Source organism: Notechis scutatus, chromosome 3 (assembly GCF_049901735.1).
Source record: "Notechis scutatus isolate UNSWTSFEM ecotype Mainland chromosome 3, rNotScu1.2, whole genome shotgun sequence".
Taxonomy (NCBI): domain Eukaryota; kingdom Metazoa; phylum Chordata; class Lepidosauria; order Squamata; family Elapidae; genus Notechis; species Notechis scutatus.
In genome coordinates this window covers 63378377-63406002 of record NC_142011.1, presented here as the reverse complement: position 1 = coordinate 63406002, position 27626 = coordinate 63378377, and the positions used below count along the sequence as shown (strand labels likewise).

The 27626-nt window shown below is 35.1% G+C and overlaps 2 protein-coding genes across 4 annotated transcripts in view; one reads left to right on the top strand and one right to left on the bottom strand.

Annotated features, from left to right (window-relative positions):
- The window catches only part of TUT4 (terminal uridylyl transferase 4), a 47223-nt gene extending 24216 nt beyond the window's left edge, over positions 1-23007 (top strand). For both annotated transcript variants that reach the window (XM_087960267.1, XM_087960268.1), the window contains 21 exons: positions 1875-1994; positions 2181-2399; positions 2534-2708; positions 3563-4284; positions 4467-4617; positions 5066-5152; positions 6713-6816; positions 6913-6970; positions 7075-7178; positions 9000-9089; positions 10536-10649; positions 11357-11434; positions 12288-12465; positions 12649-12696; positions 12784-12866; positions 13455-13570; positions 14515-14675; positions 15762-15862; positions 17499-18012; positions 20553-20729; positions 21545-23007. In XM_087960267.1, coding sequence (XP_087816393.1) covers positions 1875-1994; positions 2181-2399; positions 2534-2708; positions 3563-4284; positions 4467-4617; positions 5066-5152; positions 6713-6816; positions 6913-6970; positions 7075-7178; positions 9000-9089; positions 10536-10649; positions 11357-11434; positions 12288-12465; positions 12649-12696; positions 12784-12866; positions 13455-13570; positions 14515-14675; positions 15762-15862; positions 17499-18012; positions 20553-20729; positions 21545-21633 — 3489 coding nt within the window. In that variant the 3' untranslated portion in view covers positions 21634-23007. The remainder of the gene's footprint in view (positions 1-1874; positions 1995-2180; positions 2400-2533; positions 2709-3562; positions 4285-4466; positions 4618-5065; positions 5153-6712; positions 6817-6912; positions 6971-7074; positions 7179-8999; positions 9090-10535; positions 10650-11356; positions 11435-12287; positions 12466-12648; positions 12697-12783; positions 12867-13454; positions 13571-14514; positions 14676-15761; positions 15863-17498; positions 18013-20552; positions 20730-21544) is intronic.
- Positions 22761-27626, bottom strand: part of PRPF38A (pre-mRNA processing factor 38A) — a 10534-nt gene continuing 5668 nt past the window's right edge. The window contains exons 2-10 of one of the 2 annotated variants that reach the window (XM_026665875.2): positions 27345-27504; positions 26315-26436; positions 25874-25959; positions 25625-25735; positions 24834-24946; positions 24716-24742; positions 24541-24638; positions 23909-23957; positions 22761-23695 (exon numbers count right to left, since the gene is read on the bottom strand). In XM_026665875.2, the coding sequence (XP_026521660.1) occupies positions 23653-23695; positions 23909-23957; positions 24541-24638; positions 24716-24742; positions 24834-24946; positions 25625-25735; positions 25874-25959; positions 26315-26436; positions 27345-27504 (809 nt within the window). In that variant the 3' untranslated portion in view covers positions 22761-23652. Of the gene's footprint in view, positions 23696-23908; positions 23958-24091; positions 24368-24400; positions 24639-24715; positions 24743-24833; positions 24947-25624; positions 25736-25873; positions 25960-26314; positions 26437-27344; positions 27505-27626 lie in introns of those variants that run through there. The other variant, XR_015748583.1, reaches the window with a different exon arrangement.

The window sequence follows — 27626 nt, the reverse complement described above, 5'->3', positions numbered from 1 at the left end:
GTTTTTTTTAATATATATATATGTATGTATATATTTGTTCCTTGTGTGTACTTAAGTAGTGATAATATTCTAATGTAAATAATATAACAAAAAGTCATTTTTGTTATGTATTTCTGTTAGAAGAAAATCTCTTTTTCTGAGTCAGAAAGTGTTGATAAAATAAGTTCTGTGGTTTACGCCCCACAATTCTGAAAATATTACTTAGGCATTACTTTTATTAGGGCTAACCCAATGTGTATAAAACTCTGGTCAACTTTTGTGCTCTTGGAATATCCTTATTAAACAATACATTATGAAGGGTGGGGGTTGTATCAGAAATAATATCATGAAATCTATACAGCCAAAATATTAAGGTAAATGTATAACCTGAAATCTCAAATAATTAGATATCAAAGTACACATAGCAATTAAATAGGGTGGCTGATTCATCTCTCATTGAAAATGTAACCAACAATTGAATTTGTCTTCAACTTCTGTCAAAACACACAAGGTTTCTTTAAAAATATTCTACCAATATTTTTAACTAAACAGATAAAATAAATAATCTTTAGTGAACTTCAGTACTTTTAATTATATATTTATCTATTTATTATATTTAAGGCTACTTAACTCCAAATGAACTCTGGGTGGCTTACATGATAAAAAATAAAAAGCAGTTAAATAATATATATGTCCAAATGCGATTTCTAAGGATTACACAAAATACACCTGACAGGCTCTGTAGCCAACTTTCTCCAGAACCTTGGAGAAGACTCGGTTTTTAAGAACTGGGAAGATAAGCACTCATTCAAATAACCAAGTCTTATGTCATGAAGGCATGCCTTTACTGAGGCATGCCCATTCTTGTGGCTTTGCATTTTGGACCAGTTGTAGCTTTCAGATGATCTCCAAGGACAGCTTTATGTAGAGTGTATTGCAGTAATTCAACTGAAGGTGATGAGGATATGAGTGTCCCCATCTAGAAGGCCTTGTAATCCAGAATTGGTGCCAATGTTCTAAGGCCCTCTTTGAGCAGGAGTTGTTGAGTTTAAGACAGCCCCCAGGTTGCACACAAGTTGTGAATATGGTAGTGTACCTTCATCCGCAACTATAGATAGATGGTCACTAGAGTCAACCTTCCTGGGTAAAGTAGACAGGAAATATATAGGTAATCCTCGAGTTATGAATGTAATGAAGCCTGCTATAATTACATTCGTAACCCAAAGATCCTTAGGAGTGAATCACATAACTTGAACGTGATCATTCCCTGTTCCTCTCCAGCCTCTCTTGCTGAGGCTTGCAGGGACGAGAGATTGCATCCCTGTAGGCTCCGGTAGTCTTTGCAAAAAGGATTTTTGTAGACAAGAACTGAGCCTGGGAAGGACACATGCTCTCTCCCCCCCAATTGGTGGAAAGGTTGGGGAATTCTGCTCTGTATTTTTTTTTTTTTTTCGTGTATGGCATGTGTTAGCCAGGGATTACTGAGGTGGCTAGCTGCCTTTGTGAAAGGAATTTTTTGGGCGGTGTTATCTTTACCCACGGGACGCCTGAATGCCAGTAGGTAACCGGGGGAGGCTCCTTTCTTGTCCCTACGTGGTTTTATTTGAGCCGCCGACTCAGCTGTGCGCAGGCCCAGTATTTTATACCACGTGAGCCACCGCGGGCCCCCATCTGTATTGCTATATTGGTCCTTAGCCTACATTTTCTATATACAGTAGAACCTCTTGTCACAAACTCTTCTGACCACGACCAAATCAGGTTCTGACTTCGTGGCCGATTACCCCTTTAGCACCATTTTTGTAAGCATCATTGTATAGTGTATAACTGAAAAATGCTTGAAAAATGCAAAGTGTGCAAAAAAACAATATAAATACATAATTTTCTCTTTTTTATAGCTGTGTCATATTGACTGCCAGGCAGAAGGTGGAATCCCTTCATATTCCTTTGCCTTAATGATAATATTTTTCCTTCAACAAAGAGAACCACGTATCCTACCATCATATTTAGGCAACTGGGTAAGCTTTTAACTTAACCATATGATTTATTCAATGGTACTGAGGAATTATTCAAAAATTGCTGGAAAAGTTCCTAAAGAACCTTTAGGATTCATAATCAGAACTAGATACAGCTGTTATTTATAGTATAATATAACTGTTCATCTTATAAAATTTATTACATATAAAAAGCACTTTGTTTTTTAGATTGAAGGCTTTGATTCTAAGAAGGCTGATGATTACCAACTGAAGGGAATAAAAGAGAAGAAGTTTGTAGTGTGGGAATACAAACTATCAAATAATGGAGGGAAAAATGTGAATACTGTAGAAGGCAAATCTAAAGGAGAACAGCACAGAAATGGTAATAAGAGTACAGCAGCTGTGGAGTCAGACGTTCAGAATAATCCAAAGGAGAAAAAAGGCCATGTAAGTGATTCCTTTTAATTGGGAAGTACTTTTTTTAATTAGTATTTTCATTTAATGACCTGAGAATAAAACAGGATAAGCTATGAGAATAAAACAGGATAAGCTTTCCCCCCCATTTTTCCTGCTTCTTTCAGTCTCCATTATCATTGGAAACATCACACCAGATATCTCTGGGACAACTCTGGTTAGAATTGTTGAAGTTTTATACACTGGAATTTGCTTTGGAAGAATATGTTATCAGCATACGGGTACAAGAACTTTTAACCAGAGAAAACAAAAACTGGCCCAAAAGGCGAATAGCCATTGAAGGTATGGCATTTTGTAAAAGTTCTTCTAAATGATTTACCAGTTGCCTTACATACCTGATTTTGCATATATAACACACTGACGTATGCTATAAAAACTTCAGTTTTTAAATGTATTTGTGGCATTTTCATTCTTGATACAGCTGCCTCATAAGTAAAAAATTTAATTTAAAGGCTTACAGTGAATTCCATTTAATTGTCTAACTAAACAGAACATATTTGTAGAGAATTAATGATGTTAGGTTGCTATAAGTAATTAATTGTTGGCAAGAACTACACCAATCCTTTTTCCTCACACTTTGATGTTACTGTAGATAGAAATAAAACAGAAAAGAAAATGGTTGAGTACCATGCTAAGGAGAATGGCAGTCTTTCTTTATTGTTTTGCTCTTTGTTTTTCATATATTAACATTATAACAAAGGAGATTCAAGAAGAAAACTTTTTGCATATAATCTATAGATATGTTTTGTATTATGTTATGTTAATTTTTAAAAACCGTGGGTATTTACAGAGTTTATTAGTTAAACTGATAAAAGTAGATATGAAAACAATTCTGAAAATGACAAGAATATTTGCTTTATTTTTAAATATTTTTTTAAAAATCATTTCTTTCCTTGTTTCTATTCTTTTTAGATCACAGTCGATATCTGATGATTTTATAAATGTTTATTTTAAAATAATTTTCTTTTTGTAAAATAAAACTGACTACTTGAAGGTAATTTTATAATAGGTTAAATGTTTTCAGGAATCAAATAATTAAAATGTAACAGGTCTATTTAAAATGCAGTATATTGACCTCATCTTTGAAACCCTAATTGAAAAGCAGTATATAATTTATTTTGTTTCCTTTTTCTTAGATCCCTTTGCACTAAAAAGAAATGTTGCACGGAGTCTGAACAGCCAGATGGTGTTTGAATACATCCTGGAGAGGTTCAGGACAGCGTATAAATACTTTGCATGTCCCCAGAGTAAAGATGAGTCTAAGCCCAAAACAGATACCAAGAAAAAGGAAAAGGGAAAAATAGGTAGCAAAAGAACTGGAGAACCTGTAATTAACTGTTGCCTTCCACAGCAGACCAATATTACAGGAAAACATAAACCTGGTCATGGATGTAATTTACAGGAGTGTAAATTTAATGAATGTAATGAAATGGAATCTATGACTAGGGGATGTACTGAGAAACTTAAAAGCTTTTTAGTAAACTCAGAAATTATCAACACAGACTCTGGAGATAGAGAAGAAACCGTATCGTTTATTAGTAATGAATGTTGTGAATCAGAACACAAATCACTTAAAAGAAAGGATGATCAAGAGCTTTCAGCTGAAGAAGAACTAAGCCACTGTTGTGTTTTTAATGAACATAAATCCCTTGATACAGATTCTGTTAGTGGATTATCTGACACTGAAAGACTGGATTCAGTAATGGAATATCCAACAGATAGCATGTGCTCAGGCACTAGCATATCAGCTACCTCGCACAATTGCAAAACAGTAGAGGAGACTCAAGACATTAGAGATGAAGTCACCACAGAAGACATGCATTATGTGTTCGATAAATTTATTTTGACTTCTGGAAAGGTAAAATAAAATCAAAAGTCATTTTATATTGTATTAAACTATTTCATTTATTTAATTTTAATTTTCTTATTGAACTATACAACAATGTATTTCCGCTATCAAACATACATAAGTCGACACATACACATACCATTTAGAGAAATAACTCAGTTTAAATTGTAAAATACTATTTTTTTTCATAGCCTCCAACTATAGTATGCAGTATCTGCAAAAGGGATGGCCATTCCAAAAGTGATTGCCCAGAAGATTTTAAGAAAATTGATTTAAATCCACTACCACCAATGACAAATAGATTTAGAGAAATACTTGATCTTGTATGTAAAAGGTGCTTTGGTAAGTAACGTTTTTGTTTTTTTGAATAGGTTCAAATTTTTGTAGAGGCTCACATTATTATGAGTTTTTAACTTAACTCAGTGGAAATATATTTATGTACTGCCATCAATAACACAGTCTCCTGTGTTCAATTCACATTCAGGTAAACATGACAGTTTGGACTTTGCCATGTATCTGACAATAAGGTTTATAAAAAATGTCAAGAATACTTTTGAAATCAGCAGATTTTGTAATTCTAAAATGGATTTTTTTTTGAGAGAAAAAAGATTTAGATTTAAGGAAACAATTAGAAAAATGAGAGGTTGCAAATCGGTGTTGTATGAAACCCTTGTAAAATACTGTAAATAATACAGAATACAGTACAAGTTCATAGAAAAATTTATTGAAAGATAACTTATGCTTGGCTTTAGATACTGCCAAATGCTTCAATTATTTTTTATTTGTCTAGATGAATTGTCACCTCCTTTCTCAGAACAACAAAATCGAGAGCAGATTCTGGCAAGTTTGGAAAGATTCATTCGGAAAGAATATAATGGTAAGAGATCTTTATGTAAACAAAAGCATATGTTATAGGCATCTAAACAGTGCTTTGAAAATGTGAAATATTTCATACAATATTTCCATTTTAGCAGAGATCCTACCACAAATATTAAATAAATAAAATTGTATTTAGATTTAGTCAAATTAATAATTACTACAATTTCTACTGGTTTCAATGGACTTTTGGAAAGATTTAGTGAAGCCTGGGTCTAATAAATTAATATTAAACTAATTATATCCCAATTATTTTTACATTCCAGTGGTCTTAAGGATTGGAAGATGTTTTGATGTAGATTAAAAGTAGATTATGGAGGGCTTAAGGGGAAGAAAGGAAAGGATATTTCTGTGGCATGTGAAGAAAATATATTTGCACTATGTTGGATACAGTCCAACATTATATTAGAATTATAAGTTGCCTTGACAACACAGTATCAAAATTATATAATTCTAAAGTATTAAGCTATCCATATCTACCTGTATAATAGGACCTTAATGCCCTATACATTTCTCTTTAACATTAATGAGGTAATGTTTTAGATAAGAGGTGTCAAGAACATGGTCAGGTTATTCCACATCCTTTGAAAATCTTCCAAAGATTCTGTGCTTTCAAACTAAAGAAGTTGATAACAAACAGCAGTAATTAATTAGATTTTAAAAATTGGAAAACATTCTGATTAGCGCTAGAGTGGTTGATGCTGAGCTTGTCGGCTGGAAAGCTGACAGCCTCATTTCGAGACCCAAGCACCTCACAACAGGGTGAACTCTCATTATTTGCCCCAGCTCGTGCCATCTAGCAGTTTGAAAGCATGCAGATATGAGCAGATAAATGGCTACCACTTTGATGGGAAGGTAACAGTTTTGTGCCCCTCAGTTTATGGTCATGTGTATATATTTCTCAATTGTGTGTGTATTTTGCATTTTAAATGCATTTTTTTGGATCCCTAAATATTGTAGAGTAGGGGTGTCAAACTCGTGGCCCACGGGCCAGATGTGTCACACACTGACCATGCCCACCCCCAGTTTAGCGAAAGGGAAGAAGGTTGTGATACGACAACGTGACATCGCGAGTTTGATACCTGTGTTGTAAACTAAGATTATTCTGAGATAGTTCACAGTACTATTTTATATGCATGATTAATTAAGGAAACGTGTGTTTCAGTTCACAATCAAATATGCATAGATGTTAGATCAAGGATCCCCAGGCCCTGGTCCATGGCCTGGTGCTGGTCCATGCCTTTGGGAACTGGGCCGTACAATCAGTGGGCGAGCACGCGTGCCAAAGCTGCATTTGTGCAAGCAGCACATGCATGCACAAAACCATCCTGTCTCTACCGCTGCCACCGTCAGAAAGAAAGTTTGGGGACCGCTGCTGCCATCAGAACCAAAAAGTTTGAGGACCGCTGTGTTAAAGCATGCATTGGATTATAGGAAAAAGTGACCACTTATAAATAACCATTGATGGTTACATTGGAATTCATAAGAGTATGAATTCTTTTGATTATGAAACTCTTTTCTCCATTATGGGGATCTCTGTCTCTCTCTTTATTTTCTTCAGACAAGGCCAGGCTGTGCCTATTTGGCTCTTCAAAGAATGGATTTGGATTCCGTGATAGTGACCTGGATATCTGCATGACTCTAGAAGGCTATGAAAATGCAGAGGTAATTCTTTTGAAATAGCTTTGCATACTTTTGTTCTTGGAAGTATTTGTAGCATGTTGCGAATAATAATACAGTGTTTTTATTCATTTTCTCCAGAAATTAAATTGTAAGGAAATTATTGAAAGCTTGGCAAAAGTTCTTAAGAAACATCCAGGTAAGATTAGGGTGTTGCATATTGAATAGTATTGTATACATTTTTTTCAGTTTTACTTAGTATTTATTATTCTTAGTTTTAAGAACTATTACTTACCTTTGCAGGTTTAAGAAACATTCTGCCTATAACAACAGCCAAAGTGCCTATAGTAAAATTTGAACACAGACAAAGTGGCTTAGAAGGTGATATCAGCTTATATAACACACTGGCAAGTACCTTTTTGTTAACAAAAAATGCTCAGTATAATGAAATAAGGATTATAGATAGGATATTTTTCTGGATTTCCATATAGATGCAATTAAAATTTTACATATAATATTCATTTAACTCTATACATTATAAGGATCATTGATTTCCCAAATGCTAAGTATAATAATCCCTCCCTTCAAAACTTATGCACCACTGATGTTTAGAACAGCAATATTGTTTATGGAAACATTTGCAGCCTGGGAACTGGACAACTTATCAAATTCTTTTTTATGATTTCAGAGCTCCACATCCTCACAAGTTTGATCAAAATGTGGACCCTTTCTTATATTTGGAGGAGATTGAAAAGCAAAATTGGTGCCTTAAGTCTTACAGTTGTTTCTGGCAGCCTTTTCACTCCCTAATATTTATGAATAATCATGAAGTCCTAAATCAAACTATGCAGGTCAATGAGTCAACTCAGTACAAAAATCTAAAGCATCCCTGCTAGATATGTATCTGGCTTCTGCTTAAATATATCTAACAAAGGGGAGTTGAGATCCATTCTGTAATTTATTGTGCTGTTGAATTGTTATTTCTCTTAGGATTTCTTTTTCAGCAATTGAATTGGAATCTGCCTTGTAATTTAAATCCTTTATTCCATATCCTTCACTCTGGAATGAGAGAAAACTAGTTTCATTGTGACATCTTTCCAGCTATCATGTATCACTCTCTGCTCTCAGGATACATTCCTAAGATTCCCTCCTTTTTTAAAAATGTGGCTTGTTATGCCATTCAAACATGGCATGATCCCTAAGCTGGCAGAGTTGCCCCCTCTTCCATATGCATGATGTGTATTCCCTGGCCAAGTCTAAAAATTGCAATCAGTATCTACACAAAATAAGCAATACTTTAATGAATTATTAAATTATAAAGTTAATTAAAAGAGCAGTGTACCCAGTTGCAATGTCCCAATTGTAGTTCTGTGCTCATTTATTGAGAAGTTAGTTACATTTTACTCATAAAATGCTATTTCTGTGTAAACATATAAGTGATTTCATTGTATATTTTATTACATAATATTCATTTATTGCACTTTTAATTTATTTGGGATACCTGCAATAAATTTAAACTCTTACATCAATCAGAGGCCTATAGAATCTCATTCTGTGATGATCTGTTAAGTTTTACAGCAGATCTTAGCAATAAATCACAGCTTTCCAGACATTTGACCCCCATTCAGCATTTAGATTAACAGTCTTGAGTCAGCTAAGCTAGAATCATATCTTCAGGAGAAGTGGGAGCAGGCAAGGTAGTGTCTTACAATCATGCAAATTCTTCTGCATAGGAGACTAGGATTCAAGTTTGAAAGGGCAGAGCTTGTATGGGTTATGATCGCTGCTCGGAGTCACTGAGACAATAAGATGAGCATTGAATAAATTTGAAAAATAAATGAAATTGTTTCACAATGCATAGTTCATCATTTTGGTATTTGTATGGTCAAACAGATGTCTATGTTTAGAATCTTACTTGCAGTCAAGAATGAAACTTTAAACAAAATCGATTGTCTGCAATAGTGCAAAGAAGTCAGAGCCTCATCCCACCCCACCCCCTCTCTCCTCCCAAGTTCTTTTCCCTCCTCCCATTTCGAGTTCATAGATAATTAGCTAGCCTCTTGATGGCTCTGAGAGTCAGTAAATATACATTTACATTACAGTATAGTTCTCTGTACCCAAGAACTACTAGTTCCTACCTCTCTGGTCTCAGCTATTACATGATCTGTGTAATGGGTTACACCTTAATGTTACTCTATTGAATATAATCTGATATATTTGTTTTCTAGGCACAGCATAACACAAGAATGCTTGCAACTTACGCAGCCATTGATCCAAGAGTGCAGTATTTGGGATATACAATGAAAGTTTTTGCAAAGGTGAATGCAATATTGATGTGATTTTAAAACACAAGCTGTGTTCAGTATTCCTCCACCAAATAATTGAGGCTAATTCAAATACTGGTTATTTTTTAATTGCACTAAAGATATGATGGCTGCTGTGCTGAATTGTTGAAAGTACACTTGTGTCTCAACTGGATTTAGATTCACTAGTGAATGTTACAGATTCCTTTGGCTTGAACATGTCAAGGGCAAATTCCAAAAGCAGGTAGGACCAGAAGCCATTTTAAGAGAGGGGTTTGGAAACTTTAATTAGTCAAATGGGCATCTTAAAAATCTTCAAGGATTAACCGTTCCCATTAAATGCAAAAAGTTTAAATAAAGTTATGGCAGTGAGTTGTGTATATCCTTGGCCACATTGTCTATTATTTGCAAACTTTTCTTGTGAATCCAAATTCTCTTTGTTTTCTAATTATACATATTTATTATTTTGGCCTTCAGATGTGGTTGTATTATTATTGACTGACTTTTTACATGGTGTAATAGACAGCTAGTATTTCCTATGTCAGGACTTATTCAAAATGAAATCTATAAAAATCAGGATGCAAAGTAGGCTTTGGAGCAATTTTTATATGTGATGTCTTTTTATGTGCATAGGCAGACTTGTACTGTAAGGATACTAATTTGGGAAATAGATTAATTACCATAGGTAGAATAACTGTTCATTAATTTAAGATAACTAGCTCAGTAATTCAAGCTACAGAAATATGCATTGATTTATTTGATACCAAAAACAGCAATCTAAATTATACAGAGAAAATGACCTTTTTATTTCACTCACCATCAATACATCTACATTTGTCTATGTTACTAACTGCATTATCCCCAAGTAAAGAGAAAAAATCACATGATACACAAAGGTCCACACATTTCAGAAGACTCAGCAGAATTCTGTAATAAAAAAGAGAGGAAAATTTATGGGTCGGTAGGTAGATATTCACATCTGCATGTTCAAGGAAACTAATGTGGTGGCATGGTTGACGTTATATTGAAGAACAGAATAAAAGTGTTTTTGTTTTCAAGTGGTATGTATGTATGTATGTATGTATGTATGTATGTATCTCTTCACTCTCCACTCTTTTCACTCTCTTGAAGTGAAAAATAGAGTTCTGCTTATTTAAAGTAAATGACTGTACTTTTTGTCGATGGATAAAATACATAAACAAAATAGCTCGTGCTCTATTACATTCTGTTGAGACATTCATGCTCCTATAGTTTCTCATGATGCCAATTTAGTTGTTCCTAGAAAGACATTTCTAAATTGAAGTATGAAATTTCAGTAACAGTGTGCCTTTGACTCTGGTTATGTTTTACTGAAAACATTTTTTGGTTTGGCATAAAATATTTTTCCTTAGTTTCTATTCTGAGGATATATTTGTTACTCAAAATAACTATATGTTTATTGCATTGAAAATGTTTGAACAGCGTTGTGATATTGGAGATGCATCCAGAGGAAGTCTCTCTTCATATGCTTATATTCTCATGGTATTATACTTCTTACAACAGAGAGAACCACCAGTAATCCCAGTACTGCAAGAGGTAAATTTTCAAGGAAAAAAAACAACTATGATAGAAAACAGTTTTGAGATTTCTGTCTGTTCTTGTTATAATTTTCTTATGAGGTTATTGTTGGTTAGGGTTCTTTTTGAAGAGTTACTGAATCAAATTTGGATCTTTTCCTAGCTATTTCACATGGGTTGTATATACAGTAGTTTTCCTCATAAGATGTAGAGTTTTCATCCTAACAAAAGTCTGAACAAAGTCTATAATAAGGGTAGGTAATCTGGATATTTTGAACTAGTTTGCATAATCCCTAGTCAACATGACTAATAATTAGATACTGTGGAATTATAATTTAAAATATCTGGAAGTGACTTGGTTATTCTACAAATAAAAACAAGTAAGTTATGTTTCTAGCCAAATGTGGTTAGCATTTGATTTTAACTCGATTTCTGAAATCAAATGAAGTCTACTTGATAACCCTTTTTTACTCCCAAATCTCTTTATTAGCAAAAGTATACTCTGTTACCCTTACCACTAACACAATCAGATCACATTTCCCCCACCATTCTTGTGCATTTGTCTGGTATTCTGGGTCAGAGATTTATGGTTTCCTTGAAAGTTTGAGAAGAGGTTCTTTTATTATTCATATTTTTAGAAATAATCAGATAAGTAACACATATTTTTGTATTGGGAATGCTTTTAGTTTTTGTAATTTTCTGCTCTTATTTTTCATGGTGATATAGATATTTGATGGGCAGCAGATCCCTCAAAGGATGGTTGATGGTTGGAATGCTTTCTTTTTTGATGATACGGATGAACTGGTAAAGTCCTCATATTGGAATAATCAATTAATTATTAGGTCTGCTTTAATTATACTATGTATAGTCTGCCAGCAATATGTTCACCATTCAGGAAACTGAAAAAGGAACTTTCTCTCTAGTCTTTTATTGTTGGATAAAGTAGCTGAGGTAATATGCGGAAGTATTGGAATTGGACCAATAAATAAAAGTCTTTGCTAGTTTTGTAGTGAAGATTAGTATGACGTAGCTTACATATTTTTGTGTTTCTCTGTGTTTTTTCTTAAGGGAAAAAAAAGCTGTGGTTTTTTTTTTGGAATGTAGATAAAGCAACCTGGGGCAACCACAGAAGAGAGATTCTATCAGCATCTCTGTATCATATTTTAGGCAGAGATTTCCTTTTCAAAACAAATGCATATTTCATCCAATAAATGTTTTGCCTCTACCATAATAAGATCATTAGAAAAGGTTACTTTGAACTTGCATAAGTAGAAAATTTTGTGGAGAAAATACTTTTATTTATTTGTATCCCCCCTTTTTGTTATTTTTACAAACAACTCAAAGTAGCATATTCAACACACTATCTCTTACACTCCCTACAACAACCCTGTAAAGTAGGTTGGGCTGAGAGACACTGACAGGCCCAAGGTCACCCAGCTGGCTTTCACGGCTAAGATGGGATTAGAACTCAAAAGGCTTTAGCTTTCTATCCTGAAGCCTTAATCACTTTTCCTCTTACCCTGTTAATAGATAATCATAAAAGACAGCAATAGATATTTTGTAGTGTGCTACTTTAGAAGCTTTCTGGTTAAAATCATTATATTTATTTTTGAAAAAGTTGTTCTCTTAATATGTTTATGCTATAACTTTTATACAGAAAAAACATTTACCTTCTCTTGGGAAAAACACAGAGTCACTGGGAGAACTCTGGTTAGGGTTACTGAGATTTTACACTGAAGAATTTGACTTCAAAGAATATGTCATCAGCATTCGGCAGAAGAAGCTGTTAACCACATTTGAGAAACAGTGGACATCCAAATGCATTGCTATTGAAGGTAGTTATTGAATATTTCTTGTTTAATAAATCAATGTGTTCTTCTGAAGAGTCTTCCTCATTTATACTACATTATACTAACATATTTGAAAGCAATTTATCCTGCATTTGTAGATTTTGTAAAGAAACGTGCATTACTTACTTTTTTAAAAATCCTCTTTTAATGTTGGTTGTTATCACTCAGATCCCTTTGACCTGAATCATAATCTTGGTGCAGGAGTTTCCAGAAAAAGTAAGTATAGAAAAAGTACTATTCAACTGAATAAACTTCAAAAATAATATAGCTTTTTAAAAAATGTCTCTTTTTTTTAATCCAAAGTGACCAATTTCATAATGAAAGCATTAATCAACGGGAGAAAGTTATTTGGTACCCCTTACTATCCAATCTCAGGAAGAGAAGCTGTAAGTTCTTCTGCCTTATTAATAAATGAGCGAGTATTTTTTGTTGTGCTGTAGGATATTTCAAATATCTTTCAAATACATTAAATATTATTTTGCACTATATATTCCATTGAATTGATTTGGAGATATATGTGTTATGCTGGTAGAGTAGGTTGTACTTAATAGAATCATGCTTTTCTCAGCAATCTGTTCTGTGTTTTCTTTCCTCATGAAATTATTAAAATAATTGTTCTGCAAATCCTAAAAAAAAATATGAACCTTTGTTTTGTATATGCTATGGGCTGTCTGCCTACCTACTTACCTACCTATCATGTAGAAGTGCATGCTGTCTTGGAAATGTAAGCCTATAAAAGTTTGATATATAGTACCTCTATGTAGATATCCACAGACAGACACACACATGGAAAATAACCCCAAAATATGAACACATTCACTGTTTGCTGAAGTTTTGAATATCTGGTTGAAACACCTTTTTCCTTAATAAATGACTTCGTTAGTAAGACATAAAAGTGTTATTACCTGTGCTCTCTTTCTGGAAAATGAATATAGAATATGTTTTTGGTAAATATATGTTTCCAACTCTTTCAGGATTATTTTTTCAATTCCAAAGTATTAACTGATGGAGAACTAGCTCCAAATGACAGGTGTTGTCGTGTCTGTGGCAAAATTGGTCACTATATGAAGGACTGCCCTAAAAGAAGAAGGTTAGTAAGAACATATGCCTCTCTGTTTCATAAAATGAGCCTGAAATAACAGAAAAACAGAGTTGGAGGTCTTCTAGTCCAACCCCCTGTTCGGGCAGGAAACCCTATATCATTTCAGACAAATGGTTGTCCAGTCTCTTCTTAAAAATGTCCAGTGTTGAAGCACCCCCAACTTCTGGAGACAGGTCGTTCCACTGATTAATTGTTCTGACTGTCAGGAAATCTCTCCTTAGTTCTAGGTAGCTTCTCTCCTTGATTAGTTTCCATCCATTGCTTCTTGTCCTGCCTTCAAGTGCTTTGGAGAATAGGTTGACTCCCTCTTCTTTGTGGCAACCCCTCAGAAATTGAAACACTGCTATCATGTCGCTCTTAGTCCTTCTTTTCATTAAATTAGATGTACCCAATTCCAGCAACTGTTCTTTATATAGAATAGAATAGAATTCTTTTTTGGCTAAGTCTGATTGGACACACAAGGAATTTGTCTTGGTGCAAATGCTTTCAGTGTACATAAAAGAAAAGATACATTCATCAAGAGTCAAGAATCATCAGGTATCACACTTAAAAAATAATCATAGGGTACAATAAGCAATCAAATCATACTAGGAAACAATCAGTATAAATCGTAAGGATACAAGTGACAAAGTTACAATCATACAGTCACAAGTGGGAGGGGATGGGTGATAAAGAGTGATGAGATACGTTTTTAGCATCCAGCCCCCTAATCATCTTTGTTGCTCTTCTGTTTTCTTTTTAGAGTCTCAATATTTTTTTTAAATTATGGTGACCAAAACAGTATTGCAGTATTCCAATCTTCAAAATATTCTTTCCCTCTTTTACTTTGCACCTACATGCTCTTGTTATCTTTTTAAAAATATTTTTTCACATTTTGTTATACTTTTTAGGGATACTATAAGGCATTCCTTTCTGTGTTTTTTCTTCTTAAGGGTAAAGAAAAAGGAGAATGAAAGAGATGATGAAAAAGAAGTAAAGGAGGAAGAAAGAGATACCAGAGAAAAGAGATGTTTTATGTGTGGTGACATGGGACATGTTAGAAGAGATTGTCCTGAATTCAAACAAACAAGACAAAGAAGCAATGGTATAGCAGGTAAAATAGATTTTCCAATTTTCTGTTTTGTATCCTGTATTTCAAGTTCTGTTTTTGTGGCTTTTGTCCTGATTGACTCCAAAATGTGATTTTTGCTAGGATAGTTATTCATCAAAGCCTGTGCATAATTTTACTTGGCTTTAAGGAATTTCAGGGGAGTTTGCTATCCATAGAAATGATTGGTAAGATGAGTTCAACATTACCAGTTGTGATGCCCGATTGCACTGTAATGATGGCAAAAGCAGATGTGCATCTATAGTAGCTAACTTCTTTGGAATAGATAATTTTTAACTAATCCAGTTATTTAAATCTAAGTGGAGTGAGTTCCAGGAAGGGTAATGCCAAAGCAATGTATTTTATTCATCTTATTTATAATACAGTAAATAAGTTTAATGTAATTAATTATTGCAGTTGTATTTGGACTAAATAGAAAAATGATTTCTATACTTGTTTTAAATTATTTTTTCCACCTTATATTTGATAAGAATTATTGTAGACAGGTTTTTTCCCCTAAACATCTTTTACAAACTAAATGCATGATTTATCAGTCATTGCTGTTGAAATGTAGGTCTATATGTTGCTTCTATATTTAGCCTGTTTCTCATGCTGCATTTTTTCATGACCTGCAATAGTAATTTCCAGCCATACTCTGGTTTTAATCTTTGCAATTTTTACAATCTTGAAATGCTTGTCATTCTGCCCCGCATAATGCTGATTTAACAGCTCTTCCTTACATTTTTTCAAAAATAATTTTCAAAAATGAAATTTTGTTAACTTAACCAAACATGAATTTAGTAAAATCTTGCTGTAAATAGATTAATAAATGAAGGTTTATAACTGGTAATTTAACAGTGAAGGATCCAAACAAATAGCAATAATGAATATTGTGAGCTTTGCAGTAGTAATTTTTCCTAAAGGTAGGAAAAGTATATATTTGTTGTGATCTATCCCTAGCATAAAGTGCTGCTACCAAAGATCCATGAATGCAATTCTGATTGTAAATGTGCCTTTCTTTGCACTTATTTATTTGAAGTTTGATTGCTTAATTTAAATTATACTATACATTCTTTATATTTGATCATTTAGCTTCTCAATTAGTCAGAAATTTGGTAAATTCACAGCAAGTCACTGGATCAGTTCAACAGCAGGTGGAAAGACCCTTGCGCACCAGACAACCATCAGAATGTGTAAGTTATATTTTCAGTGCTTTTACGAATATGTTTTGTATAAGTAAGCAAGCATTGACAGTATAAAAAATCTATAGCAATTCTATAGCAACTGTAGTTATAAGTACTTATGATGATTCTTACAATGAAACACCTCATGGACAGGTCAGTAGTTTGTTTTCCAAGATTTATAGCTGTCTCATTTAAGCTATTATACACATACACGCTCAAAAATCATAGATTAAGGCTTTTTTTGGTAATTGAAAGAATTGAATTAATGAATATGCTACTGCAGTATGAAAATTAAAGATCATGTTTATAGTTACATGTTTTACTCTATTTAAAAGAGAACTTAATCAGAAGAGTACGTAAGATCAATCTTCTAGTAGTAGAAACCTTATGTACAAAACTCAAACCAGTGAAACAATTTACAAGTAGTCCTTGACTTACAACCGGTTGATTAAAGACTATTTGAAGTTATGATGGCCTAAGAAGGGGCATAAAGCACTTATGACCATCACAAAATGTCACATGTATACTCCCTGCTACCATCATGTCATTGCAATCTGGGTAGTTGGCAATCTGTTCACACTTAGGACTGATTACAATCTTCCCTGCTGGTTCTCTCAGAAACAATGCTTTCCACTTGGATTTTAACAAGAAAGATTTTCAGTGTCTGAGCATAGAGATACTTGACTATGACCTGTAGTAGGCCTCACCTCCCAGGGCTTCTTCCCTCATCTGCTTGAGGCAGCCCAGGCTCCTTATTGCAGGCTACTGTTGCATCTCCTTTCTGGCACCTGCCAAAATCTAAGCACACTAAAGCTCCATGCAGGATTACTTAGGAGATGTGGAAATTTGTTGAAATAAGTTTGTTATCCCTCGCAATAACATGTGTGCCTGTAGCCTGATGAAAAGAAGGGAGATGGAGAGAAAAAGTTTGATAAAACACACTTCTTCTCCCTTTTCCTCCTCTGTCTTTTCCTCTTCATCTTGAAGCCAATCTCCTTCTTCCCCCTCCCTTCCTCCTGCACACCATTAAACAGATTCCTACAGAGGAAGCAGATCCTTGGAATATTTCTTTACTGGGAAACGCTCCTTTACAAACTTATTTCAGTGAATGCCTGTCTTTCCTAAGGAATTGCATGCTTGGATTTCAGCAGGTGTCAGAGTGAAGAGACAGTAGTAATATAAGGCTATCTTAGTAATATCAGGCTACCTTAGATAGTGAGGAGATCCCTGGATGGCCTGGTAAAGGCAACCTACAAATGTATCTTTGTTCTGGCACTGAAAATCCTGCTTGCATGAAGGATTTTCAGAGCCAGACAGAGTCTCACAGGGTTTTCCCCATCCTCACCGTGAACTCCTTAGCTGGGACTTTGTCCGTTAAAACCCCATGAAATTGCTTAATGACCACAACCTGGAGTGCCAGGGTGGTAGTTATTGAATGAAGAAGTCACATGGCATCTTGCTTAAAGCTCTGTTTGGTCAATCCAAATTCTGATCCCAATTGTAAGTCAAGGATTGTCTTTTTTTCATTTTCTTGAGCTGAAACAGTAGAAGCTCCTTTGTGGCAATTTTTTGTATGTTAGGAGCACGGTGAATCACTTAACTGGTAAACTAATCCAAATTCAATTCTTTTTCCCTCCTTCTCTAGTCTGATTCGCATCAGCCATCTTACTCTCCACAGCCTCAGCAGTTTACCCAGAATTCCTCTCCACCAGCCTCCATTAACCAGACTCAGCCTCAATCAATATCCCAGTCTAAGCATACATTGCCGCCCCAACAAGGGGCACAGTCACCTCACCAGGTCCAGCTGCCTTTGTTTAACTTTGCCCAATCTCCCCCAGGTCAGTATTCCACCTTGCCTAATTTGGGGGTATTTCAAATGCCCCACCATCACCAAATTCCATTTCCTAACACCTCCTGGCCTGTTATTCACTCTGCACCGGGTAATCCTCCTCACGCAACAAACGTTCCATTTTCGGTGAGAGCTGGCAGCAGCAACCCACCCAATAATCAGAGCACCATAAGCTTGAATGATCCTAGTATCATCTTTGCACAGCCTGCTGCCAGGCCTGTGGGAATCCCCAGCACTTCTCATGAGGGACCCTGGCACAACCCCGTGACTCTAAGCTCACTGGTGAACAATGGCACAGTGGGGAATTCAGGTAATTTTCCTCTATTGCCACTTGCTTTGTACAAATACTGATGTTTTGTTTGCTAACCATTTCTGAGCTCATTCATTTGATTCTGCTAATCAGCTGCTTATAAGAAAATGCCTTAAGGAAGATTGCTTTGCTTAATACTTAGTCCAAGACATTAATAGCTGAAAAGTAAAAAAATAATGCTCAGGCATTTGCATTGTATATATAGACGTGATATTGAAAGAGAAGGCTGATCTTCTAGTGAAAACCTGCCAGCAAATGTGAACTGGATTAGAGAATCAACACATCAGATCTAGGCATAAGCTGAAAGCACTTTGTCCCATTTTGTTTTTCATTTGTATTTTCTCATGTTGCACTTAATGCTGCTCTAAAAATAGTATCACAAGCAGCTTAAGATGGGACGGGAGTGATATACGTATATGACAGAAGAAGGGTGGCCTGGTATGACCACATCTTTGTGTCTAGCCCAATTTATACTCCACCCAATTTATTTAAAGATCCTGCGTATTGATGTACTTAGATCAAAACTTTGATAAATTACCATATTTTTCGGTGTATATGATGCACTACCCCCCCCCATCCCCAGTGGGTGGAAATGTCTGTGCGTCTTACACAGCGAATGTTGCTGAAGCCCTGCCCATCCGCCAGTCCCCACCCTTCAGCCTCTGCCTCCCAGCAATTTGCCTCCTTGCAGCAAACAGCCAACAGCCTGGTCAGCTTCAGCACAGCCTGACTAGCACAAGCAGCTGATTATCGGGTGGATCGGCCTCCCGACAATCAGCTATTTCAGGTTGCAAGGATCACATCGCCTATTGACACCTCCATGTGCCCCATTTTTAGCCCGTTCCGATCCCCGCTGCCTGGAACAGGCCAAAAATGGGGCGCGCAGAGCGGGGTGGGGTGCAAGTATTTTTACTACCAGTTCTGTGCATGGCTAGGTGGGTGTGGCCATGTGACTGGGTGGGCGGGGCTTTTTTGCAAGAAAAAAAAAACCCCACACGCTCTTCTTCTTTTTTGGCCTCCTGAGCCTCAGGGAAGCCTCCTGGGAGGCCGTTTTTGCTCCTAGGAGGCTTCCCTGAGGCTCAGGAGGCAAAAAAGGAGCACGGGGGGTATACAGATCGTCAGAACAGCTGATCGTCGAGAGAAAAAAATACAGGTTCTGCAGAACTAGTAGCTGTTTTTTTTATTACCGGTTTGGCCGAACGGTAACATTTTTTACCACTGGTTCGCCTGAATTGGGCCAAACCGGTAGAATACCGCCACCGGCACAGAGGTCGAAAATGGGGCGTGTGGAGGAGGCAATAGGTGATGACGGTCCTTGCAGCCTGAAACAGCTGATCGTCAACTAACAATCAACTGCTTCTAATCAGGCTGTGCTGAAGCTGACCAGGCTGTCTGCTGTTTGCTGCAAGGAGGCAAATTGCTGGGAGGCAGATTTTTTTTTTCCTGTTTTCTTCCCCAAAAGCTAGGTGCATCTTACACTTTGGAGTGTCTTATAGTCCGAAAAATACAGTAATTTATGAACCAGCATAAATTTTATACCTTTTTAAAAAATATAGCTGGTCAGAAATGTGTTCCTTCCCAATGGCTCACCAGTGTTTACTGCTGTTGTATTTTAATAGTTCCGTTTTCATCTAACAATGACTCTGATCCATACTTCCTAGAACAAATTTAGAAGGATCCGTGGCTTACTTTAGGTTTGCTTTTCTTAGAAGTTGTCAAATCAAGCCAATAAAATATTACAAACAACTCTTTGATAGTTCAAAGATTCCCAAAATGATGTGTTCATGCTCTCTTTACAGGTAGTTCTTGGCTTAAGACTGTTTACAATCGTTCAAAATTGTGATGGATCCAGAATGGGTGCTATGGCACATAAAGCACTTTTGGTCATTGTAAAATGTGCCAACTCCCCACAGTCATGTGACTGCATCCTAGGCATTTGGCAGCTGGATCACCTTTATGACTGGTTTCAGCATCCTATGGTCACATGACCATGATTTGCTATATTTCTCCTAGAGTCTGGTTTAGAATTAAAACTGCAGCTTTTATTTAATCACAAGTTCTTTTAATCACCACAATGATTTGCTTAGTGACCACTAAAAAAATGTAAAACCAGATAGTTATATGGGTGCCACAATCTACCATAAATCCCTTCCTGATTGTGGTCATAAGTCAAGGACTACCTATCAAGTATTCTGTATTTTCAGAATATGTCTTTATTTCTATTTTTGAAAAACACATGAGATTGCATCATATTGTTTAATATTGCTTTTGGTTTTATTTATTTTTTTCATTCATTTTTGAACAAAATGGTTACTTTGACTCCAAAAAAATGCTGTTGGGGTTTTTCAAATGTCTTAGCTGGGGTGATAGTTTTAATTTAAAATAATATCAATTATCGATAAGTACATAATATATTCCACACATCAATGCTTATACTAATATTAGATTTCAAAGAGTAAATGCTATTGTTTGCTGGTGTATTGCAAAGCTATCAATTTCATCTAGTGTTTCCTCTTTTTTCCTTTTGTAATGAAAATTAGATCAAGGTTTCCAAGGGCAGTTTGGTAAAGGAAATCCACCTCCACCTATTCCTTGGGACCATGGAGCTACTACCCATTTTCCTCTTCTTCGAGGGACATGGCCTTACAGTGTATCTCCAAACTACATGCAGCAGGGAAATGCCAGTTACCCATTGAACAAACCTTTCTATCCTCAAGGTAGGATAAGATTTTAATGTGATACAGCTTTGATACCTTCCATTTCTTTGTGGCTGCAGTCCTTAATAATATATTCTGAAATACCGTGTTTCTCATATAATAAGGCCGGGTCTTATTTTTTTTTGAGCCCCGAAAAAATGGCTAGGCTGTCTTTTGGCTTAATTTCATTTCATGCCTATAAAACTTGCTGGGACTTCCTATTGGGGGAGGCCGTATTGTTGGAGAAACAGGGTAGATTAAAATAAAAGCATGGCTTTTTGAGTCCGTATTCACACATAAGAAATGTGTGATGTACAGAACTTTTCATACAGTAAACTTCTGAATATGAATAAATGTAGCACCTCTTTGTTAACTTGCTACATTAATTTTTACTAATATTTAAATAAAATCTGTCTTTTTATATGGAGTTAACCTATTTTACTGCAGCAAGTATTCCACACGCCAGAAACATATACATGGCTTCTGGTTTATGTATTTGCTTGGAGACATTTCATTACCTAAATAGGTGTTGAAATATTTGAAACAATCAAGCTCAGAGGCATCAAAGACTTCACACAGTTGAACTCCAAACCACATATATTCTCTTTTATTAGTTTATATATTAAGGCATTGATCGTTCAAAGTAGATATTTAGAGAATGAGATTGAAGCTGATATTTATAAATTTAATCCACAAATTGTTCTGTTTTGGTCTTTCTCCCTTTGAACCATTGCCTTTCTACAGCAGCATTTCCAAGCATTTTTAGACTGAATTTTCAATGTACATGAGATATAAAATGAATTTATTTAATATATACTGCAATAATTTTCTTTTAGCTGGCTTATTGATGCAGAACCAGAGGTTTTCACTTCTGTCTCAAGGACATCCACACTTGAACATTAATTTTATTCAGCAGAAGAAATGAAGTTTACTTAAGGGGATGGGAAAAAATCAGGTTGGAATAAAATGTTATTGCAACGTTTAGATAAAAAGATTATTTAAAACTTTTTAAGTGTATAATTTGTACATAGATATAAAATATAGTTTTTACTAGTATCACAAGAATTAGTGATACAAATGTCATCTATTTTATTACCCTATTTTTAAGGGAACTGCGTTTTATTTTATCTTGATAAACTGTAAAGAGAGTTTTTAAAATTAAGTTGTTTATTTTCTATTAGCTTTATTCATACTTTGGTTCAGACTTTATATCTATTCTAAAAAGAAATTAGAAGGAATTCATGTGTTAAAGCCTTTCTTTACTGAAAAATGTAGTGCCAAAAAACTTTTTAAAAAGGAAAGAAATAAAATTGGAAAATACTAAATCATAGCCATATTTTCTTTCATGTTAGGAATTGAATGCTAAATGGCAGTACTTTAAAAAAAAGATGTAAAGGGTTGGTTAATCAATTTTAGCATTTTGGTTATGGAAATGTTTGGGATTTGGAGGTCTACCTATAAAGGTATTTGCAGCATAAACATTAAAAAAGAAGTCTCACATATGCCTGTAAGTGTTGCCATTTAGCTCACTGAACTCTGTGACACATTCAGATTTATCCTTCCTTTGTAACCTCTGATACATGCCTGATATGTCTGTTAGCTATTAATGGAAGCAAGTACAGAACAAAACAGAGCCATTTTCATTAAGTTCAAGTATTTCTAGAATGGTAATACCACCTTGAGTCTAAGATTGATACATAAAAAGTGCTTTCTGACTTTTTTTTACCAACATGAAAATCTTGGTGCTCTAATTAATTATTCATGATGTCTAAAACAAACTTGAGGCATTGAACTTGTGTTCAAATCCTTCTAGTAACTTAGTGAAAAATGTAACACTAAACTTGCCTATATTTTTAAGGCTGCAACCTTAATCCCACTCATTGCAAAATAATCCCAAGTGATATTCCCATCTTAATGTGTGTATCTGTGCCATAAGTATTACTATTCTAGGAATAGACATGTCAAGCACAGTTCAAATTGGATTGAACCAATTTGCAATTCAGATTAGAAATAAATCTAAATCAACTTGGAAAAATTGAACATGCACAAAAGTTGAAACTTTCAGACCTCTAAATTTTATTTCAGTGATTCAGTTGGATTGCTTTTGAACTGAATCAAATATTTGCACTCTCCTGTTTATTATGTATTAATAGTGAATGTTCAGAACAATTGCCTTCATTTTACAAATATTTGTAATTTAAATCAGTTCTGAATACGTCAGTCCAAGAAAAAAGTTTTTTTTAAAAAAGAGACATACTTCTGTATCAACTTTTTTTTAATAAAGAAATTACAAGACAAACTTTCTTCCTGCTTCACATTTACAATAATTGTTGTAAAAAACAGAGGTGATTGGAAAATACATTGAAAGGATGTCCATTTTTAGTTAAAAGATATCAAACAGGGCAATGAATACAAATGCAGTCTTGGTTCAGTCATTTATCTAAATGTGCAAGGATTCAAAATGGGAAAAGATGGAGTAGACCAGGGGTGTCCAAACTTGGCAACTTTAAGACCTGTGGACATGCTGGATGAGGAATTCTGGGAACTGAAGTCCATGAGTCTTAAAAGTTATCAAAGTTGGACCCTTTGGAGCAGATTATCCTCAGTGACCCTGTGACTACATAACACAACCTTACTGTTGACTAGAAAATCCGAAGGGAAGAGCTACGAATTTTGAGTGTGAGAAGAATTGTCTTGATTATGATCCATAAATATAGAGAATTGGTTTTTTAAAATCTGTAATTAAACCAAATCAGTTCAGAAATGTAAGCAGACTAAGGCTGGTGCACACAGTATAGGGATAAATCCACTATGTATACGTTGTCCTCATTACATTGCCCAAGAAACTGAATGCAAAAAACATTGAGCTGCCACAGGAGCATCTATCTGTGAACCCCTCAACCAAAAAGAAAAAAAAGCTTCCAATTCATGAAACAGGTTATGGTTATTCATTTCCCCGACGGCTTTTCTTATGGCTCTTTTTAGATCTGAAAGAAGAAGAAAAGCTTTTCAGTATTCATTAACTTGAGTTCAGTGAAAATTAGACAGTCAAGAAGTTAAAATTCAAGTTTGCACAATAAGATGGTATCTAATCATTGGTCCAAATACATGAACATACAGCTCAATTATAAAGACTTATTATTCCTGTGGGACAAAACTTCTACGAACCATTTTGAAATAGCAAAATATTAAACACATGCCTTTCTGGAGACTTGGAATGACTACGATGTCTGTGGCTACGATGGTGCCCTGTTGAGATAAGATACAAAATTTTGACTGATTCTGCTCATACAGATAGTATTTGACTTACAACAATTCATTTAGTGACCATTCCAAATTACAACAGCGCCGAAAAAGTAATATATGACCGTTTTTCACACAAGGGACCGTTGCAGCATCCCTATGGTCACATGATCAAAATTCAGATGCTTGGCAGCTGACTCATGACTGTCCCAGGGTCATGTAATCACCTTTTGCAATCTTCTGACAAGCTAAGTCAATGGAGAAGCCAAATTCACTTAGCCGTATTACTAATTTCACTGCAGTGATTTGCTTAACAACTGTGGCAAGAAAGGTGGTAAAATGGGGCAAAACACATTTAACCAATGTATCGCTTAGCAACAGAAATTTCGGATCAATTGTCGTAAGTCGAGGACAACCTGTACTTAACATAGTCCTTTGATGCTCCATACCATAATACAGCATTGTGAAGAAGGGATGAAGCTTTTAACTACTGATAGTCACATAAATAAATTTGTGTATTATAGAAAAAAAAAAGGTTTTTAAAAGTCAAAGGAATCATCCACAACTGCCTCTCTTAAAGTGTAACTACCTGGAGATTTAGATCTTGATCTGTGGCGTCTTTCTCTAGATCTACTTCGGTGCCTCCTTGGGCTCTTACTGCGATGTCTCTCACGCCGTAGTGAAGGACTGTTAAAAAGTAATCTGTTAGTGATAAACTTACAATACTTTTTAAAAAGATCAATTCAAATATCTTGCATGGTTACCTTCTCCTCTTTGGAGATCGGCTTCGCCTAAACAGGAAGGAGTGGAGATACAGTTATTTACTACAATACTTTTAGCGTTATGCTGGTTAGCAATAGTTGAAAGATCCCAAAATGCTACCTTCTAGGAGATCTACTTCGACTTCTTCTGTAGCGCAGTGTTGGAGATCTACGAGGTTTGTCTAAATCCCTATATCCTCTTCTTCTGTGATCGGGGGAAGGGGCTCTATCCAACTGAAAACATGTAAACAAAACCTATAGCGATGTGACATTTCAAAAGCTATCAAACATTTGTTCAAATTGCATGCACACACAGACTCAGTGGACTTATATGCCACCCATCTTGCTAAAGGCGATTCTAAGTGACTTACAATAAAAAATGCCGATACAAAACATTAAAAGAATAGTACCATTAAATTTGAATTAAAATTGACAAAGATGGAGAGGAAGGGGGAGCAGGATGAGCACAAGGAAAAGGCAGGGTCTTAATCCATCTCAAGAATGACAACTGGCCCCAGGCCAGTTGGCATAGCCAGGGTTTTAGGTCCTTTCAGAAGGCCCAAAGGATAAGTATGAATCTCACCTTGGAGGGGGGCATATTAAATACATTTCCAATAATCCATGTATGAAAAGGAAGACAAATACTGGGAAGAATCCGGTGACATATTTCCATGAGGCTTTAGTGCATGGAATAGGAAATGAGCCATTTTTTTCATCCCAAAAATCTGATAAGGATTCAAGAGGAGGAAAAAAGATCCTCCTGTAACCTCATACTCCAGTTCTTACGCTAGGTGGCTAATAAGCATCATATCCCAATATATCCTCAAAAAATAAGGATGTGACGTTTTTGTACTATAAAATCAGCATATGCCATGTAAGACTTCAATGCCAAAATAAAAACTTGATTCAAACCTTTTCATCCTCCTCTTCCTCATCCTCACTAGACTCTACATCATCCATATCCTCTTCCAAAGCACTGATCCGTGTTTCCAGTTGTTCAGCTTCTTCTAGAACGTATCTTTTCTACAAAGAACAAACAAGTTTCTAAATGCAGATAATACTTCAAAAGGGAAAGATTCAATCATGCACTGTATATATAAAAAGCTTTTCACTACTGGAAGTTTGATTTATAAATTCTTTATAATATAATTGATTATATACCTGTAGTCTAGGTAAAATGATATCACAGACACGCTCATCATGAAGCAATTGATCAATAAACTCATCGACATGCATGAGCTCAAACTCTGGGGAAAAAAGATTGTATTTAAAAAGAGTAACATTCTTAATATGCTAAGATAAAATTGCAGAAAACAATAGGTATGTTTTATAATTTTTTTCTACATAAAAAGCAGGATGTACAGTATATGCACTTGTGTATAGCAGAGTTATTCAATATGCATTTCTTACCACCACCTCCTGTCTGGTAAGATTAATACTATCCAAAGTAGTCCAGAGGCAAACATTTAATATGAAACAAGAATATAGTGCCATTTAAGACAATCACATGACTATATACTTTAATCTGTATCTGCTACTTACACATTTAAATCAGTTAGATAATGTGCTTTACAAATGACTGAATAAAGTTACACCACTTACCCCCATTTCTATTTTGGTTTTTTATTTTTCGATAATCATTGTATAAAGGTTCAAGGTATTTGTAGCAGTCTATGGCAGTCCCAGTCAATCTCATATATAATGCACCAAGTAATCTCACATATCTAAAAATTGGCAAAAACAAAATATTAATTTATAATTTCTTTTTCCAATACAATTAGCAAGAGACACAAATGTTCTATAATGGAATTTGAATTCACTACTGAGTTATTTCATTACAGATATTAATTCAAAAATGTCCATGTTATACTAAATCATTTGATTTATGCTTATAGGTAGTCCATGCCTCTTCCTGAATTATTTCTTTTCCACTCCATGCAGGAGTTCCTCCCCCCGCCACCTGTAAAAATACTGTACAAGTTTTCACTTTTGTGGAAAATAATTGATTTTCAATTTCAACCATACCTCTGAGAACTATTACAAAATTTACAACAGAGCTGAAGAGTATTTCTTAAGAGTTGTGACTGCTAAAATGTACACCATATTAATAATGTAGCTGAGCATAAACAAATATATGTAGGAATAACAAAAGTCTTCAATGTGAATCAGCCCTTGTTATTTATGGGAGTTCTGTTCTAGCCTTTAGCTGTATGTAATGAAACCTTGAATATGAAATTTGTGGGTGGGGAAGGGTCATATTCTGGAGCTTGAAAAATGGTTGAAGAGGATACTGTGAAGATTGGGGCAGAATGGGCTGATGGAAAAGAAGAACTGCAGAACTGGAAAGCTACAGAAGGAGAAGATTGAAGAACAGACTGTCTGATGGAATTAGCAGCAGTTGCTAAACAAGTGGTTGGGCAATGGCCTAATATGTACATTTATACTTGCAAAAAGTGATGGGTGGATAAGAAGTAGGAAATAAACATGACTGATACCCAAAACCTTATACCATGGAAAACAAAATCTGATTTATATTTACCAAAGATATGCGAAACTATGAAAAAGAACTACCATCTATGCTAACAAGTCTAATTGCTTTAAATTACACGTCCATATTATTTTTTTCTCTTACTTGAAGTCTTCATTCTTTATAAATTCAACAATGATGTCTTTTTCAGGCTGAATCTGCAGCATCTTCAGAGTCAAGCACAAGAATGGTGTAGGCTTTATGTTCCCACCATAAACTCCACCAGTGTATCTCAGTTCCATAGCCTTATCTACAACCAATTCAGCTACAAAAAAATCATGACAATTCCATCAGGTTTTAATATTAAAATCATGTATCTGGTTGTTTCATTTTTAATGAGATAGTGATAGTAACTATCTAGGTAAAAATTATCAGAAGACACAAGAA